The sequence below is a fragment of the Tinamus guttatus genome, unplaced genomic scaffold, assembly GCF_059628265.1.
Source record: "Tinamus guttatus ecotype Peru unplaced genomic scaffold, ASM5962826v1 Tinamus_guttatus_pri_ptg000531l, whole genome shotgun sequence".
Classification (NCBI taxonomy): domain Eukaryota; kingdom Metazoa; phylum Chordata; class Aves; order Tinamiformes; family Tinamidae; genus Tinamus; species Tinamus guttatus.
The window spans coordinates 44142-61115 of NW_028289065.1; the positions used below are offsets into that span (position 1 = coordinate 44142).

The 16974-nt window shown below is 59.9% G+C and overlaps 1 protein-coding gene across 2 annotated transcripts in view; it reads left to right on the top strand.

Annotated features, from left to right (window-relative positions):
* Positions 1-761: 761 nt before the first annotated feature.
* Positions 762-16974, top strand: part of NRBP1 (nuclear receptor binding protein 1) — a 28716-nt gene continuing 12503 nt past the window's right edge. For both annotated transcript variants that reach the window (XM_088534043.1, XM_088534044.1), the window contains exons 1-6: positions 762-974; positions 11031-11153; positions 11530-11631; positions 11727-11816; positions 12258-12298; positions 13570-13664. In XM_088534043.1, coding sequence (XP_088390169.1) covers positions 768-974; positions 11031-11153; positions 11530-11631; positions 11727-11816; positions 12258-12298; positions 13570-13664 — 658 coding nt within the window. In that variant the 5' untranslated portion in view covers positions 762-767. The remainder of the gene's footprint in view (positions 975-11030; positions 11154-11529; positions 11632-11726; positions 11817-12257; positions 12299-13569; positions 13665-16974) is intronic.

Consider the following 16974-nt stretch of genomic DNA (forward strand, 5'->3'; position numbering starts at 1 on the left):
GCCGGCCGGGCCGCGCGCGCGGGCGGCTCCGAGCGGGCGGCGAGGCGCGGCGGGACCCCCCGGCGCGGCGGCAGCGGAAGCGGCGCGGCCGGAAGCGCGGGCCAGAGCGGCGCTGCGGGCGGGGGAGCGCGCGCACGGCGGGCGCGGCGACCGGAAGTGCCTGCCATAGAGACTGCGCATGGGCTAGAAGGGCCCGGGGAGGACCTTGTGATGGCAGTGGCGCCTCCTGCCGGGCCGAGCCGAGCCGAGCCGGGCCGGGCCGGGCCGGGCGTGGCGCCGCCCCCTCCGCACCGCGAGTTCCCTGGCCCGGCCCGACGCGCTGCGCGGGGCCTCGGCGGCGCCTTGGGGCGCGGCAGCTCCCTAGGGGAGGGGGACACGGCCGGGGGGGGGGGGGGGACACACGACAGGGCTCCAGGGCGGGGCCCCTCGGGCGGGGGGGAAGGGGGCGAGGCGGAGGCCGCCCCTGGGCCTTACAGGCCGCGCGCATGCGCCCCCTAGCGGCCGCTCAGCCTTATATAGCCGGGCGCCCCGCCCAGCGGCCAATCGGCAGCGGCTGACGGCGCGCGGCAGCGCCCTCATTGGCCCGCGGGCGGCGCCGCCCCGCCCCACGGCGCGCGTGACGCAGCGCGGCGGTTGGCGGCCCCTCGGCGCACCGGCGTCGCGCTCGGAGCGGGAGGCGGCGGCGAGCGCGGAGCGAGCGCGGCCCCGGCCCGACCCCCGCCCCGATCCCCCCCGGCCTCGCCGCCAGGCCCGGCCCGCCCCGCAGCATGTCAGAGGGCGAGGCTAAGCTGCCGAGCAGCGGCTCCGACCCCAAGCCCGAGCCCGCCTCGTCTGGGCCGGGCATGACCTCGGTGTCGCCGCCGGTGACTTCGGCGGCGCCCCCAGAGGAGGAGGAGGAGGAAGAGGAGAGCGAGGACGAGTCCGAGATCCTGGAGGAGTCGCCGTGCGGCCGCTGGCAGAAGCGGCGCGAGGAGGTGAGAGGAGCCCGGACCGCGGCCTTGGCCTCGCTGCCTGCCCGGGCCCAGCCCGGGCGCGGCGGGGAGGCCGGGGCCCGCGCGGAGCCCGCGAGCAGCCGTGGAGAACCCCGGGGACCGGGGCCTGCGGGGCTGCCGCGCAGGGCCGGCACAACACAGGGCAGCCCACGCGCGGCAGGGAAGGTCTGCCGCGGGCCCGGGGGCAGGGGCTCGGAGCGAGGTCAGCCCCCGGCCCTGCCTCGGCTCGGCTGAGCCCCGCGGTGCTGCAGGAGCCCCGGCAGCACGCGCTCCTGGCGAGGCCGTGCGGGGGTCTCCATGCTCAGCTCTGCTTTACGCTGCCGGAGATGTTCTCCGTGGTAATCCGAGCCCGTGGGCAGGAGCTGATTTTTCCTGTGATGCCGCGTGCAGGAGAGGCTGCGGGAAGCAGTTGTTCGGTGTGTGTTGCCTTTCCAGTGTGCTTTACTTGCTGCGGAGCCCTCTGACACATAAATCTTCACTTCTTTCCAGGCCTTTCTGTGCTGTCCCAGGTAAATTGATAGGTTTGGTGGGTGCCAGTGTTTCCTTTGTGTTTCAGTTCCCTTGTATGCGGGCAAGCCTAGGCCCAAAGCTTGGAAAGTTCCCTATGGTGTTGGCAGGGCCGGGTCTCTGCGGGGCCGGGCGCGTTGCTGTAGTTAGCGCAGGAGCTTCGCTCCGGGCATGCAGGTGTGTGGCAGCAGAGGGGCTGCTGACGGTCACAGAACGAGCTGCTGCCGGCATTAGGGTACCCTGCCAGCCTGCCCTCGCCCAGGCTGTGCGGCCTTCCTGCGGGAAGTGTTGGGCACTTGTCCGTCTGACTGGGACGGGCCGCAGCCGCCTGCGTGCGGCGGTTCTTACGTGTCCTGGCAGCGATCGCACACTAAATCCTGCTTTGTTCCTCAGCTGTGTGCACAAAGCTGGGGTTTGGCTGGACCGGGCTGTGCAGAGCAGCGTCCGGGGACCTCGGGTGCCCATGGAGCCCTGGAGCAGGGCCCTCCTGCTCGGCCCTTCCAGCGCAGAGGCAGTTCTGAACACCAGCCTCGCTTCCGGAGCGTCCCAGGGAAAAGCACCTGTGGGGCTGGAGCGGTGCCCGTGCCGGCGGCCAGCACGGCGCGGGCTGTTCCCGTTGGTGTCTCCGTACGGACAAGCTCCCGCCCCCCTTGGCGGCGGGGAGGCCCCCCTCCGCGGAAGAGGAGCATCTCTCGCTGCCCCATTCTTGCCCTCGACCGTGCTGCGTCCCGGGTGTCTCCTCGGGTGCTTTGGAGGCAGCCGCCCGCGCCGGTGCCCGCGGCTGCGCCCGGCCCGTGCCTGTCGGGGCTTCGCGGCCTGTCCCTCTGGGTTTGCTCGTCCCGGGGAGGGCACGGGGCGGTCGCCGTCTCCTCGGGACGCCCGTGGCCGCTCGCGGGGCTGGGCCGGGCCTGCGCGTGACGCGGTAGCAGGGTCGGCGCCCCGGGGGAGCCCGGGGGAGCCGCGGGCGCTCGGGGCTGCGCAGGGCGCCCGGTTCCGGCCCGGGCAGGGACCGGGCCGCGGGACTCGGGGCAGAGTGACGCCTCCCGCAGCCAATGGGCGGTGGCGAAGCGGCATGACATCACCGGCGCCCGCTCCCATAGGCTGCCCCGGCCCGTCGCCTAGCAACGGCCGCGGTCCCGCCGAGCCCCTGGCCTGAGGGCGGGTACCCGGGAGGCCGGGCACGGTGTTCCCGGGAGGCCGGGCACGATCCGGACGCGCTTCCCAGGGTGGTTGGACACGATCCCCTCGGAAGGCCGGGCACGCGTCCCGGGTGGGCCAGGCAGTCCCCGCGTGCAGGAGCGGCGCTGCGAGGCGGCCGGTGCAGCGGCCTCTCCCTCCTGGATGCCCTCCCGGAGCTCCTTTCATCCCTGCTCTTTGTCTGGCCGCAGTGATCCAGGTCACACGGAGCTGAGCAGCCCTCGCGAGGCCCCGGTTCCTGGTGTGCTTGGTCGTAGTGGGCGCCTTCAGCTCGCGGTGCTCGGGCTGGCTCCAGGAGAAGCTGGTGGCTCTGTGGAGGCTGTCTCGGGGGACACAAGGGAAGAAGCCGTTCTGCTTACGAGCGCAATTGAGCTAGCGGGATCGCAAAGCCCAGCAAAAGGGCAGCGGAGGCGGGTGATCCGTCACGCTGCGGCTGCATCAGCCCAGCGTAGAACTCGTCGGCAGATGCAGCCTGGGGCCTGTTGGAGCTCCCGTGCCCGCGCTGGGCTGTGCTGCGGCGGCCGTGCAGCTTCCCGGAGCCGGGAGCCCTGCGGAGCGAAGGGTGCGAGTGCTGCGAGGGATCAGCGCTCTGCTGAGGCTAAAAACCACCGAGAAGGTCCGCAGCTAAGCGCTGTTGTGCCTGGCTGCGGGGCTAAGGAGCTGCCCTGTGCCCAGAGCTCGCGGTGCCTTTGCTGGTGGCTGCCCCTTGGATAGGCCTTGCGGGCAGGAGTGAGGAGCTGCGGCTGCTCCGGCAGTGTGTGTGTGTCTGTTCGCATGTCTGTGTGTCTGAATCCCTCTGTCTGCTGCATTTAGGCTACCTCGGAGGAGCAGGAGCTCCCAATAGAGATAAGCTGTAGCAAAACGTGCATATCTCGCTTTCAGCCTTCTGTCGGGGCAGGTGTTAAAGCCGAAGTGCCTGCTAGGCCCTGGGCCTCGTGCCTCTTCTCCACAGCAGCTGCACAGATCCAGAAGGAGACTGGCCCAAATACAGTCATCAGAAAAGTAATGTCCGCTGCAGCAGAATCCTCTTTTTGTGGATTTTCACCCCGCTGTGACGGTGCGGGGCTGGTGGGCCCGTGTCACTAGGGGGGACCACCCCATGCACAGACTGGACTCTTGTAGCTTGTCACCTGCGTAATAGCTGCCTCGGCACCTTTTGTGGGCAGCAAAGCACGGAGCGATTGCACAAGCCAGACATTGTATTAATTACTTGCTGACATTGAAGGTCATCTTTTTGCCTGGAAAGCTGCCGCCGTCGGTCGTGGCTGCTGGGGGTTGGCGGTGGGGAAGCCGGGGGGTTAACCCGGCTGGTTTGGTTTCCCGTCAGTGTTCAGGAGGTGCGTGATGCTGCGCGGGCGCAACGCGCTGCGGCGAGGAGCGCTGCCCGTGCTGGGCTCCGCTCTGCCCGCGCGGCCTCCTGCTTCACTGCAGCTCGCCTGCCCGCCGCAGAGCAGAGCCGCGAGGAGGAGCGGGAGCGGAGCCCCGCCGGGAGCAGGGGGAGCGGGGCAGCGTCGCGGCAGGGCCGTGCCGGCCGTCCCGTCGCCGTCTGTCCTGCGGCTGCAGCGCGCGTGCTGGCCGGCTGCTCCGGGGCGCCTGTGCCACAGGCTCCGAGCGCGGGGCTGTTTGTGGGGCGGCGGGAGGCAGCCTGGGCTCGGGCAGCCGCTGGCGGCCTCCACGGAGAGGCCTGGCCTCGCGCCTGTCCGGTCCTTGTTCTGGGCTGGGCGCTGTTACCAGCCCTTCTGCGAGCGCAGCCACTGGAGCACTTCTCACGATGCCCCACGGCAGTGAATGCCGAGACCCACACGATCTTTTCTGTCTCATTCCTGAAGGTTTTTTTTATATATATATCAATGCATCTGTGCATGCAGTGGCAGCCACGTTTGTATGTTTTTGACTTTCTCTCTCTGGTGCTCTCTACGGTCAGGTAAACTCAACAAAATGTAGTCGTCCATCGTTCCTTTTCCCAACTGTGCTGGTGCTGGAGCGCAGGCTGGGGTGACGAGGGTCCCTGCACCGGTACCATGGTGCGGGCTCGGGGTGACGAGGGCCCCTGCACTGGTACCATGGTGCGGGCTCAGGGTGACGAGGATGCAGGCTGGGGTGACGAGGGTCCCTGCACCGGTACCATGGTGCAGGCTCAGGGTGACGAGGGTGCAGGCTGGGGCTGACGAGGGCCCCTGCACTGGTACCATGGTGCAGGCTCAGGGTGACGAGGGTGCAGGCTGGGGTGACGAGGGTCCCTGCTCAGCCGGGGCTCGGCTGGGGCGCAGCGCTCGTGGCAGGTCAGGCTGGTGCCCCATGGCACCTGCGTGGCCGTGCTCGAGCCTCGCCACCTTTCCTGGCAGATGCCCCCGCAGCTCTCCCTTGGGCAGAGGGTGGCAGGCCCTGCTGAGCGCTGGGTTCCAGCTGCCGTGACGGGCCCTGGGGACGGACGCGGAGCTGGGGCACTGGGTGCCCCGAGGAGCCCGGCCGGGTGCGACGTGCTGGGGCTGCCTCATCGTGCTCCGTGTCTCTGCTGCCTGTTTGCTCCTCGTGGGGCTCTTGGCTCCTTGAGCCACTTCTCATCTGGAGCCAGTTGATGCTTTTCTGCCTCTGGGTTTGCATTTTTCCAAGGGGAGCAGAGTGTGGGATGCTGGTGGATGGATGCTCGTGTTCCCCAGGGCTGGAATCTGGTGTTCGGCAGCTGTGGTGACTGAAAGGAACTTTCTGCAGCAGTAGGGATGAGCTCGAGCCTGTCGCTTCCAGTCACAGATCCGCCCTGTCCGGGATGCGCGGGACGCCAGGGCTCCGGCGAGGAGCTGCCAGACCTTCCCGGCTGGCGCGGGGGGCTGTCCCGGGTGCTAGCGGCGGTTTGCGTGGCCTGGGACGCGCTGCTGCAGCCCCGGGACGGCTTTGCCACCTGCCTGGGGCTTCCTGGAGCAGAGCAGCCCTGCAGCCGGGCCGGCAGGGCGCTGCGTGCGGGACTCTGCTCTGCAGCCCCTTCCTGCGCTGCGCTCGGAGCCGCGGCGCTCCCGGCCTGGTGGTGCCGCGGGGGGAGCGGGCGCAGCCGGAGCCGCCGCTTATCCGGCTCTCCCGGGCGGCCGCGGGACCGGCCCCGTTCTGGGCATCGCCGCTTGCAGCAGGCTGCGCCTGGCGAGGAAGGAGCTCAAACACCGTAGTTTTGAGTTTTTTTTATTTTTTTTAACATGGGTTGGAGTCTCTCTTATTACTCTCTCTCTGTATATTTGTGTATTTATCTTCTCCTGATTGGAGGCATTTCAGCAGCGTCTGCCAGGTTCTCTGCCTGCAGTTGGTTACCAAACCTCCTGTCCTGGCTGAACGTCGCTGTCGGGTCTGTGCGCTGGCGCACCCGTGGGACACGGCGAGCAGAAGGGCAGTGTCACTGGAGGGCTCTCTCTGGCGCTTTCCCGTCTCGCAGAGGCAGAATGTTGCTCCATCTTTCTCTCTCCTGGGTTTGGGTGGCTGAGCTAGAAGGGCTGCAGGGAGCCGCCGCTCCAGAAGAGGAATGGGAGATGGTTTGGGATGGCCCGCAGTGAGCGGTTCAGGAACGGTCTGCAGCAGATGCTGTATTTGGGCTGCTGCACATGGCAGCTACAAACGCACCTGCTTCCGTTAATTGGCTTAATCCCTATTTGCAGCCATTTTTGCTTCTGGCACTGAAAATACTGTGTGGCGGTTGGCTCAGCTTTACAGCTTGATTGTGCGCATGCAAGGATCGAGAGCGTCTTTCAAGTATGATGTTTGATCACCTTATTGGGCCCCCTTATAATGAGAAACATTAAATAATTACTTTTGATTTTTCTCCATGCCGCACATGTTTTTTATAACTTTAACCATGATCTGTGCTCACAACAGTATGTATTTTCTCATGGCATTTTCTGTTCCTTTCGTGGTAACCATCGATAGTGATTTTTCACACCTACGGAAACCAAGCGGTGTCTTGCAGAGCTCCCTGCAAACGGGAGGAGCCGGTGCGGTTCCTGCCCGTGCTGCTTCCCCGTTCACGCCGCTCGGGAGCGGGCGCCGCGGGCGCCGTGCCGTCCTTGGCGAGAGCCGTAGTAACGGGGCGATGGGAGTTGAGGCACCAGCCGGTTAGTGTCACCTTCCTGACACCTCAATTTTCTACTCTCTCGTGGTGTGTGTGTTTTTTTTTTTTTTTTTTTTTTTTTTTTTTTTTTTTACCCTTTGGGAGTAAGGAATGGAGAGTTTCTGCCCAACATTGAATCTCTCTACAGCTGGACTCCCTGTACTTGTTTGCAATGGTAACGTGCTCATTGTGTGCGCTCTTGCTGCTGTTGATTTTTCTGCCTCTCCACTAAATGCATGTGCACATTTGGCCCTTTAGGCTCCTGATAAACGGCTCATATATCCAATTCTGTTGCGCATGGTGTGGATGGGAACTGTGTGGTTTCCTCGTGGTGTGTGAGCAGCTCTGTTGAACGCAACTCGTCATACCTTTATTTTAAACAGAGCCGTTGCTGCCCCGCTGACAGCAGAGTTATTGTTGGGAGCTGTAAATGCGGTGCTGCCCTGGCGCGTTGCTCACCGCGGCTCTCGGCTGGGCAGAGCGGGGTTGTGGGCGCGTCGCGGGGCTCGGGGGGCGTCGCGGGGCTCGGGGGCGTCGCGGGCTCCGGGGCCGCTGTCGCTCGGAGCGAGGCCGGCCCAGGCGAGCGGCTCCGTCCCGGCCGGGCCGCGCCGGGCTGCGGGGCTGCTGCGCGGGGTGGATGTCGCTTGCCGCGTTTCTCGTGTGTCTGCTTGTGAAAAACGGCCTCTGGCTTTTGCTCAGGACTGCAACTCCACCGGATTGCTGCATGTGGAATTAGGAGTGAGAAGAAGCTCAAAGGATCTTTAAACCTGCGTTGGAATAGCCGAGATTTGCCGGGTTTGGTGCATACGCCTCTTTAGTGCTCATGAGCTTTTCCTTCCCATTTGCCTCCGCATTCTTGGCTGGAAGAACCAGCTATTGTGCTGATGATGGTCGGATTTTCTTTTCCATGTACTTGTTGATCTGTGCACTAATCAATATAGCCATGGTCATAGCTTGGTTTCTTCCCTTCCTTGAGATTGTTATCTTAGTGATTTTAATTTCTTTTTGAATGATCACCCTGCGTGTGCAGGGGGATTGGACTAGGTGACCTCTAGAGGTCCCTTCCAACCTTAAGCATTCTATGATTCTATGATTGCTAACTTATGCCTTGAAGAAGCAGCATTTGAACCTTATTCATTCTTCTCTCCTCCTAACTACTTAAATCTACTTTAAATATTTTTGAGTTTCCTCAGGTGTTGTTTGTGTAGATAAAGGGCTGCGTTATTATTTTAGTTGTAAATCTGTTGCAGTGGCAGAACTGCTTGCTCTGTCTTATGTTAGAAATCATGTTAAACAGAGTCTAGTTAAACTCTTTCCGTCATCTATTGAAAGCCTGCCTAGTTAACAGGGCTTTCCTGGGAAAGAGGCTGGTGCTCTGCAGGGAGGGCGTTTTGCAGCCCTCGCTTCCCTGCGGAGTCGCGGTGTCTTCAGGAACGTGGCTGCTCGCTTCACGCCAGCCTTGCTATGATGGAGCTTTGCTCGCTCTTGGTGGGTTCTCCCCGTGGAATTCTGGGTTCCTTCGATCGTTCCTGCCCCCCCGTACGTGGGCACTTTGTTGTCTTTGCTGGGGCCCTCAAAGCACCAGTGCAATTAAAACAGCCCCATTGGAATGTCCTTGCAGGCTGTTGAGGCTCGAGGGAGGCGGTGAGGTGGGCTGGCCCTGCACGCTTACCCTGGGCATCAGGAACCCCGTGCACTGCTCCCGTGCCCTGCGGCGCTTGCTCCCTGTACCAGGTCCCCGCACGTCCCTGCACCCGGCGGCGTTAGCTCCGCAGACCAGGTCCCAGCGCGTCCCTGCGCCCAGCGGCACTCGCCCCTTGGCCCGGCGTGGAAGGCAGCAGTTTGAACGCCCCTTCCTGATGTTCCCCTGCCTGGCCAGCTTTGCAGAGGTCTGGCATTTGTACTGGCCCACTGCGTCCGTGATACAGTGATGGCCAGGAGCCTCTGAACTGTCACCTGTGGCACTGGCATCAGTCCATTGGCCACCAGGAGCCCCTTGGGCAGCGTCGCCGCAGCCCAGCAGAGGGTGCGGGCCAGGTGCCGGGTCCTGCTTCACGGGGGCTTCGGGCTCGTTGTGGGGCCTGGGGAGGCTGTGCAGCAGGATGCAGCACCCTGCCCTGCTCTTGCCTCCCCGCTTGTCTGCCTGCATTCTTCCCTCCTTGCTCCTCTGCCCAAACCGTTTATCACCTCCTGGATGGTTTCTACCCTGGTGATGTCAGCTGGGCTTGGTGTCCTGAGTCATACGTGATGCCTTGTGGTATCGCCGGTGAGTCACGGAGGCGGCTCCGTTTGGTGAGCCGGGCCGGGGAGGGAGGCACTGGGCTCCGCACACCGCGGGCTGCGGCCTCGGTGAGCGTCGTGGTTGTCACTGAGGTTCGCAACCAGCCCGCGAAGCAGCGGCCCCACAGCCGTGCGGGCGGCCCGCGGAGGAGGAGGCGGCTGCGGGGTGCAGGCACGGCCGTCGCGGCTGGGCACGGTGCTGCCCTCGGCTGCCTCCGGACATCCCCCTTCACTGACTGGTTGCACAGAGGGATCTGGTGCTGCTGTCATTCGCCAGCTGGTTTTTTTATTAAAATACGAGTCACAGGATGATCAAGGTCGGAGGAGAGCTCTGGAGAGCCTGTGCAGCCCCCGCACGAGCAGCGTCCCCTCGAGCACGGGACACGGGTCGGTCCGGGCGGCTGCGGCGGCTCCAGAGCCAGTGGCTCCGCGGGCGACCCGCTCCGTCCTGCGGCCCCCTCGTGCTCGGGGCAGCCTCCCGGGCTGCAGCTTGTGCCCGTTGCCTCTTGTCCTGCCGCCGGGCTATGCTGGCAGGAGCCCCGTGCTCATGACTCCCTCCCCTGGGGATCTGGACGCGCTGACGAGCCCTCCAACCTTCCCCTGTCCCAGGGACAGGCTCTGCGCTCTGCTCGCACAGGCCCCGGCTCCTGGACACAAACAAATCCCGCCCATGGTGGTGGGCAGTCGGTTCAAGTTGTTAATGTACTGATGAAATAACCAGTGAAGGGGTATTCCCGTGTCTAGCCCAGTGATACCTGTGGATGGATGTTTCTGTCCGTTCCCCGTTGGCCTGTACACGCAGCAGCGGGAATGGAGTAAGTTTTGAGAAGTCTTTGTGCTGGGTGAGAAGCTCCGTTGTGAGGGGAGCGAATGCGAGACACCCTCTTGGGAGCAGAGAGGAGCGGAGCGCCAGGACGTCGCGGAGCTGCTGGGAGCGCGGAGCGCTGGCTGAGCCTGCGCCGTGTCGGGTGCGCGGGGGCTCTCGTGGGGGCGAAGGGGCCCTGGGTGCGTGGCCAGGGGACGTGGCGTTGTCATGACTGACGGTTCGCAATGAAGCAGGTAAATCCCACCCAGTCTTCCCTGCTCTCAGTGCGTACTGAGGCAGAAATCACCTCAGATCACACCATGTTGCCCAGTACAAGGGGGCTTCAACCGTGAGCCTAACTTCAGCCTCTGGAATAGCACGGGCAGGGCGTCACAACAGGGTGCCCTGGATGCAGGGACACTGCGTGTGCCCGATGCCATTGGCAGTGGGTCCCTCCCGGCGTCCAAGTCCCTGCGCTGCCCGGGCATCTCCACTCCGCGCTTCCTCCGGGAACGCGTGTTTTAGCAGTGTGTGTTCGTGCGCGCACGTGTGCGCCTGTGTTTTTGTTGTTGTTCCAGGTGCGGCTGTACTTGTGCCAGATTAACTCTTGAATTTATTGACTTGAAGTTGTTAGCAGTTTGAATTGTGCAATCCCTTCCCAAGTCTCTTCCTAATTTGCTGTTTTGCCTTTGTTCCTCTGTGCTTGGTTCAATTTCCTTTCTCCCGTGTTTCATTTATCAGCACGCTTCTGTGGATTCCCCCAGAAAGTCATGGCTGAGTTTCGGAGCCTTTTTTTTTGCATCCCTTTCGTTTGGTTCAGAGTTCCTGTGGTAAAATGAACTGTAATTATCATAAAACAAAAGAGCAGATCTGCAGAGCAGATCAATACCAAAAGGCAGCTTTTACCCCAAAGTGGTGGTAAGTTTTGCTTCAGCTCTGGTTTCTTACTATTTGACCTGTAGTGATTCCCCTTCGGTTGTGCCCATTCTTGAGATAGATGTGGACAGTGCAGACTGGGACGTGCGGACGACCTGCTCTGGGGATCTGCATCACTCTAAAAGTTCATAAGAGTCAAGGGAACGGCGTATAAAACGGGAACGGCGTAAAACAGGTGGTCTCTTACTGATTGGATCTTGCATCTGCTTCCATCCTTCCTGCCCAGGTGAATCAGCGCAATGTCCCAGGGATCGATAATGCCTACCTGGCCATGGATACGGAGGAAGGCGTCGAGGTTGTTTGGAATGAGGTTCAGTTCTCGGAACGGAAGAATTTCAAGCTTCAAGAGGTAAGCGGAGGGTCTGGGGCCAGGGCAGGATTTATAGGTGTCAGGGGCCTCTCGTGGGTTATTGCCCAGACTTGCAGCTCCTCTGCAACAGGAATGCTGTGCTGCCGAGATGTAGGAAAAGCAGCTTAAGCCCAATCTGCAGAAAAGGTGCAAAAAGCCCTTGCTGGGCTATTTCTGTGCACTTTTGTGTCTCTTTCCCTTTGTGACTGAGCAGCGCTGAGCTGAGGGCAGGATGTGATGGAGTCTCGTGCTGTTTGTTCTTGACGCAGTGGCTTGGCTGTATCGGGTTGTACATGGGTGCCCAAACCCATGAGAAAGGAAGATGTGGTCTGGGGGAGGTTGATGTAGCTTTGTCTCTGTTTTTCTGATGTTACAGGAGAAAGTTAAAGCAGTGTTTGACAACTTAATTCAGCTGGAACATCTGAACATTGTGAAATTTCACAAATACTGGGCGGATGTAAAGGAGAATAAGGCCAGGGTAAGTGAAGTGAAGGGTGCATTGGCCTTTCTTGCTCTTTGTATCCGGTGTGTAACTAGTGAAGCTGAGGGTAATGTCTCACCCTACCGCCACAGGTGATCTTCATCACTGAATATATGTCCTCAGGGAGCTTGAAACAGTTCCTGAAGAAGACAAAGAAAAACCACAAGACTATGAATGAAAAGGTAGCGCTTTTTTCTTTATTTCTTATACACCTTGTTGAGGCCCATCAGCCTCTGGAACACTGTTCATGAGCGTTCAGAGAGTTGCAGACTGTCTGGGACAGCTATTCCACCTGTTTGCCTGGTTTCCTGCTGTTGCGCAGCTTCTGGTGTGTGATGTGATAGGCATGTTCCATTCCATGTGTGCACGAGGGAAGGATGGAAGGGGTCTGTGCACAACAGGAGCATGGGGGGGAGGCCTGTTCCTTGATCCATGCAAGTGTGTGCACACTGACTTGAGCGTGGCAGTGCTGATCCCATCAGTCCTTAGCTTCCCACGCTCCGGTGCCGGAGGTGAAGGCGGCCAGGCAACGCCTGGGGGAGGGTATGTTCCTTCCCGTGGATGGGCTGTGGTTTAGTTCTTCTTCCATGGCCCCTTTTTCTGACCTTTGCTCCTGTCTGTAGGCCTGGAAGCGCTGGTGTACCCAGATCCTCTCTGCTCTCAGGTACGTGAGCTACAGGCGTTGGGGCTACTCGTACAGCCTCCCTACACCTGTGTGGGGTGTTCACAGCTACAGGCGCGTGCTGCTGCTTGTGAGCAAGCCTGGTGTGGTGGAACCTCACGGGAACGTCAGTCGCACGGCCCATTCCCTGCCCCAGGGATACATTCTGCAGGGTATCGCCTGTACTTCCCCTACCAACCACAGGCTCTCCAGTTAAACAACACTGAAAGTCTCCAAGGTGGCCCCAGTGGTAACTTACACCATAACGAGTATGTGAGTTGGGTATTAGGGAGCATTCTCTAGCGTGACAGAGTATCTAGCATTACAACTGGACTCTAACCAGGGCTGAGAAGACTTGAGCAAAGAAGTTTCAAACCAAATTCTGTGTGAGTGGAGCGAGGGAAGGTTTCTTGGCTTTTACGAGCCGCAGCCTTGCAGTGTGTGTTCTGCTCATAATTGTGGTGTGGTGGTGTTAGGAGTACACACAGAGCTGGAAAAATACAAATGCATGCAGAAGCCGTGGGGTGGTGTATTTCTTGATGTAGATCATCTGCAGGTGTCTTAGTGCACCCAGCAAAGCAGCATTGACTGTTTATTTTTATTTATTTAAGGCTGTTCTCAACCTGAGCCAGAGTTAGTGTGTAGTTGATATCAGTCTTGGAACAACAACCCAGACATCAGAGCGAGATTCCCACTCTGTAGAGAAAAATGTTCCCATGTGGCTAAATAGAGCTGTCCAGGCGTAGTTAGGGTTCCAGCAAGCTTGTTGGAGTTGACAGTCTGTGTTTGTGCTGGCTGCTAATATAAAAGCAAGCAGAGGGGGATGTAAAAACAGCTGTCTCAGATGTACCCGGGACCCCAGCCCTGGAAAGCTGTACTCATGCGTATTGGAAAGCATGGCAAGACGGGAACGTCTTTTGATGCTGTATGGTGGGGGCAGAATAAGGCTCCGAGTTCTTTGGTATAACGTTTGAAGACTCTCAGCATCCTCCCGGCTGTGTTTCTCCAGTACTGGGGCAGATGAGTCCCTCCTTTTCCTCTTGGTACTCTGGGTAGAGAAGGCTCCTTTTCTCCCCGGTTTTGGAGGCCAGTTGCTTGGCTGTCCTGAGTGCGTCCCAGTGCACTGCTCCGTGCACGGTCACTGCTGCAAATCCCTGGTGTGGAGCCTTTGCCCTCGTGCTCCCTTCTGACTTTACGGGGGCGGGGAGGGTGCAGGGAGGCTTCCTGCCTCGCCACGGGCACTGTCCTCACCAGGGTCTGTTGTGAATCTGCAGCTACCTCCACTCCTGTGATCCTCCGATCATCCATGGCAACCTGACCTGTGACACCATCTTCATTCAGCACAACGGACTGATCAAAATCGGATCAGGTAAGGCTCGTTAGACACGACCCTTGCCTGGGGGGGAAAGCTGGACCAGGATGGAACTGCTGGTTTCTTCCTAGGCTGTCTGGCATGGTAGGCATGAATGCACGTGTATTCCTCCAGCACCGTATCAGTTGCACTAGAGCTTGGCAGAAGAATTCACTGTTGCTTGGGCCGCCTTCAGGCACGGAAGGGATTGATCCTGCTACACTGGATCCTCTTTAGCCCCTTTTTCAGCTTTTGTTCTAAAAGGCCTGATCTGAGAAACGGTGCAGAAATGCTCCAGTTTCGTACACACATTGTGCTTGGATTCGTCTGCTCTGCCCTTCCCTCGCAAGCAGCGCTGCAATTCCATACACGTGGGGTTACCCCAGGCGCTGGGAGGCCTTGGGAGCTGTCTGGAGGGTGCTGTCCTCTGAGGCTCCCTGCAGGCTGCTGGTAATGGAATCGGGTATCAGCTGCCACTGTGGCTCATCCAGTGTCACCCACCTTGACTCAGGCTGCAGCCTGGTACCCTGCGCAGGCAGCCACCTGTGCTGAAACACAAACAGGAGAGGATTTTTCTAGTGGTGCATCCTTGGATGCTCTCTGCTGTTTCCTCTGCTTCCATCCTTGTGCCTCTATAAGTCCATCTGTGGCCAGGATGTGTTTATTCTCTGGCACTTGGCTTCGCCTTCCACTGACAGCCCTGCTGCCTGCTCTCTGGCCGCTGCAGGGATCCTCAGACAAGAGGAGTGTGTCCGTGCCAACCTGTAGACTTTTCTCTACGTGAGTTCTTGGCTTGATGCTGACAGTTTATGGGAAGGAATGCTAAGCTTTATCTATCATCTAAAAATAATTTCTCTTCATAAACCATAGACCTCTGGCTCTCTTGCCACCAGAGAGCTCTTGTACTGTCTCTTCATCCTGGAGTAGGGGTCTGTTATGTACAGAAGATGCTCGTTTCTGCCCGTGTGCAGGCAGGCTGGAAGAGGGCAGAAGGAGTGCGGGGCTCTGCGGGTGTCTGCACTTACTGCCCTTTGCACGGGTGGACATCGCAGGGTTCGTCTTATCAGCTTGCCCTGAGCTTGTCCTGCTGGGAGGACTTCCGAGAGCTGCATCCCGGTCCCTGCCTGCCGGCCAGCACAGCCACCTCCAGGGCCTTTAGCTCGGGCCGCTTGTGGACACTGCACGTTCCGCTGGAGAAGCGCGCGGGACCTTCCCTTTCCAGTCCAGTTTAAACGTGTTGTACTGCTGCAGTCTTCTGTACTGGAAGCCGACACTGTTTGCAAAAAATAAACCATTCCCAGCCTTGTAGCTCGGGTTGAGTCTTGGCAGGAGAGGGCAGGTCTGCGTGTTAGCAAAGAGGAGGCCGTTGGCGGGAGCGCTCGGCCCGAGGGGTGTCGTTCAGGGTCTGTCTGGAGGGAAGGCAGCTCCTCGCTGGCCGTGGTTCATCAGCCTCATCGTAGCTGTGCGTTTGCCTGCGCCCTTTTGCGCCGTGCCACAAGGAGTGGAGGTGCCAGCCAACGTGCCCAGGCTGGTGTCTCGCGGGGGGTCCGGAGTGTCCGTGCCCTGCCACAGCTGGATCCTCGGCTCCGGCAGCTGCAGTGTGCAGGAGCAGGACTCCATCCTGGTTGGCCCGGGCAGAAACTCTCCTGCTTCACTGGAGCTTGCCTTGCTCACCTGTATTCAGAAATGAAGCCGTGGGGGACTCTGCAACATCTGTCGTCAGGAGCTCTCCAAGCTGAACGGCCGCGGCCCGGCTGGGTCGGCGCTGTGCCAGCACCGCAGACTGTTCTTGTTCCTGCAGCGCCGACCCAGCCGGACAGACAAAGCGTTGTCACCAGAATTGCTGGCTGTGCCCTAGCTTGAGATTCTCGGGTACTGCTGACTGTGCAAGAGGCAGGTTATTTTCCTGTCTGGGTCCTACAGGGTTACTCTCAGGTCACTGGAAATGTTGGATTCGGGTTTATTGCTCTGTGTCGCTGGTTTTCAGAGGTGGCAGACATCTGAGAATTCTTCCCCATGTATTTGAAAGGAGAGGGGCAGTAATTCCGATGGGTTTAAGTGGACGTTGGCTGAGCGCGGTGTGCTGCTGTTCCCAGCACCGTTCTGGATCCCGCTCCTGAAGGCTGCTCTCCCCTCTGGTTGAAGCGAGGTGGAACATGCAGGGTACGAGAGGCAGGACCCTGGGGAAGGGAAGCCCCAGCGCCTCCCGCGAGATGAAGCGAGGGGGCCGCGGAGGAGCCGTCCCCGCGCAGCGTCCCTGCTCACTGCGCCGCCGCGGGCTGCTCACACGGGGCAGCCTCTGTCTGGCGCTTCCTGCTGCCTCTTCTCTTGCTGCAGAAGCACCACAAAGACTCAGCCCTTTTCTTTTGCTCTATGTACAGTTCTGGGTTAGTCTTTTATCTTTCCCAGGGACATTTGTGCACTGCGGGGTAAAAAGATTAATTTAGTAGTAAGGCTGTTCCTGTTGCGTTGAGTGCAGGGGGAGAGGTTGCAGCAAAGTGCAGCAGAGATGTGAAAAGAACCGTCAGGTGCAGGAGGTCATCTGGAAGAACAGGAGCGAGGAGGAGGGAGGATGTCTCGTACTGCTCGGCAGTGCGAAAGCCATTCTTAACCCATTCTTTTTTCTGACTTTTTTCTTTGCTGCATGAAGTAAATGTTAATAGATTTAAAGATAATCAAATGAGAGGGAGCTTTGAGGAATCTGTGAGAAGAGGAAAGACCCCTACAACTTCTAGACTTGATGTTGGTGCCTAGGAGATGGGAATGTTCCAGTTGCTTTATAGAGTTGTGGTCAAATTAAGTCATTCCTTGTGAGAATTCAGCACTGTTTCCCCATGCAAGTTCTTCTTGAGTTCTTAGCGCCCATTCCTCTGTCATGAGGGCGAGTTCTCTGTGCTGAAAGCTCATTTCCCTGGAGCTGGTTCTGGAGTCGGAAAGGGAACTTTCTTTGGGGTTAGCTGCTTTGCTGCCCTCGTTGCGGGGTGGGAGGGGGTGTCTGGGTCCGTGCGTGTCCGCACTGTTAGGGGAGCGGGGCCGCAAGGGGAGCGGGCTGCAAGGGGAGCGGGGCCGCAAGGGGAGCGGGCTGCAAGGCGGCTTCCAGTGTGACGGGCACGCGGAGCGCGAAGGAAGAGCCGTGCTTAGGTGAGGTGTTTGGTCTGCGTCAAGTACAGCAGAGAGCTGCTGCTCGCTGGTGGTCAGCACCTCTGTGAGACGTTTCCTGGAATTCGATTGGGAATGTAAGAACCAAACACAGCTGGAAAGAGGTGCTGGATTAGAATAAAATAAAAATAAAAAAACACTTAAAGCAGCTCTTAATGGCTTCAGGTGC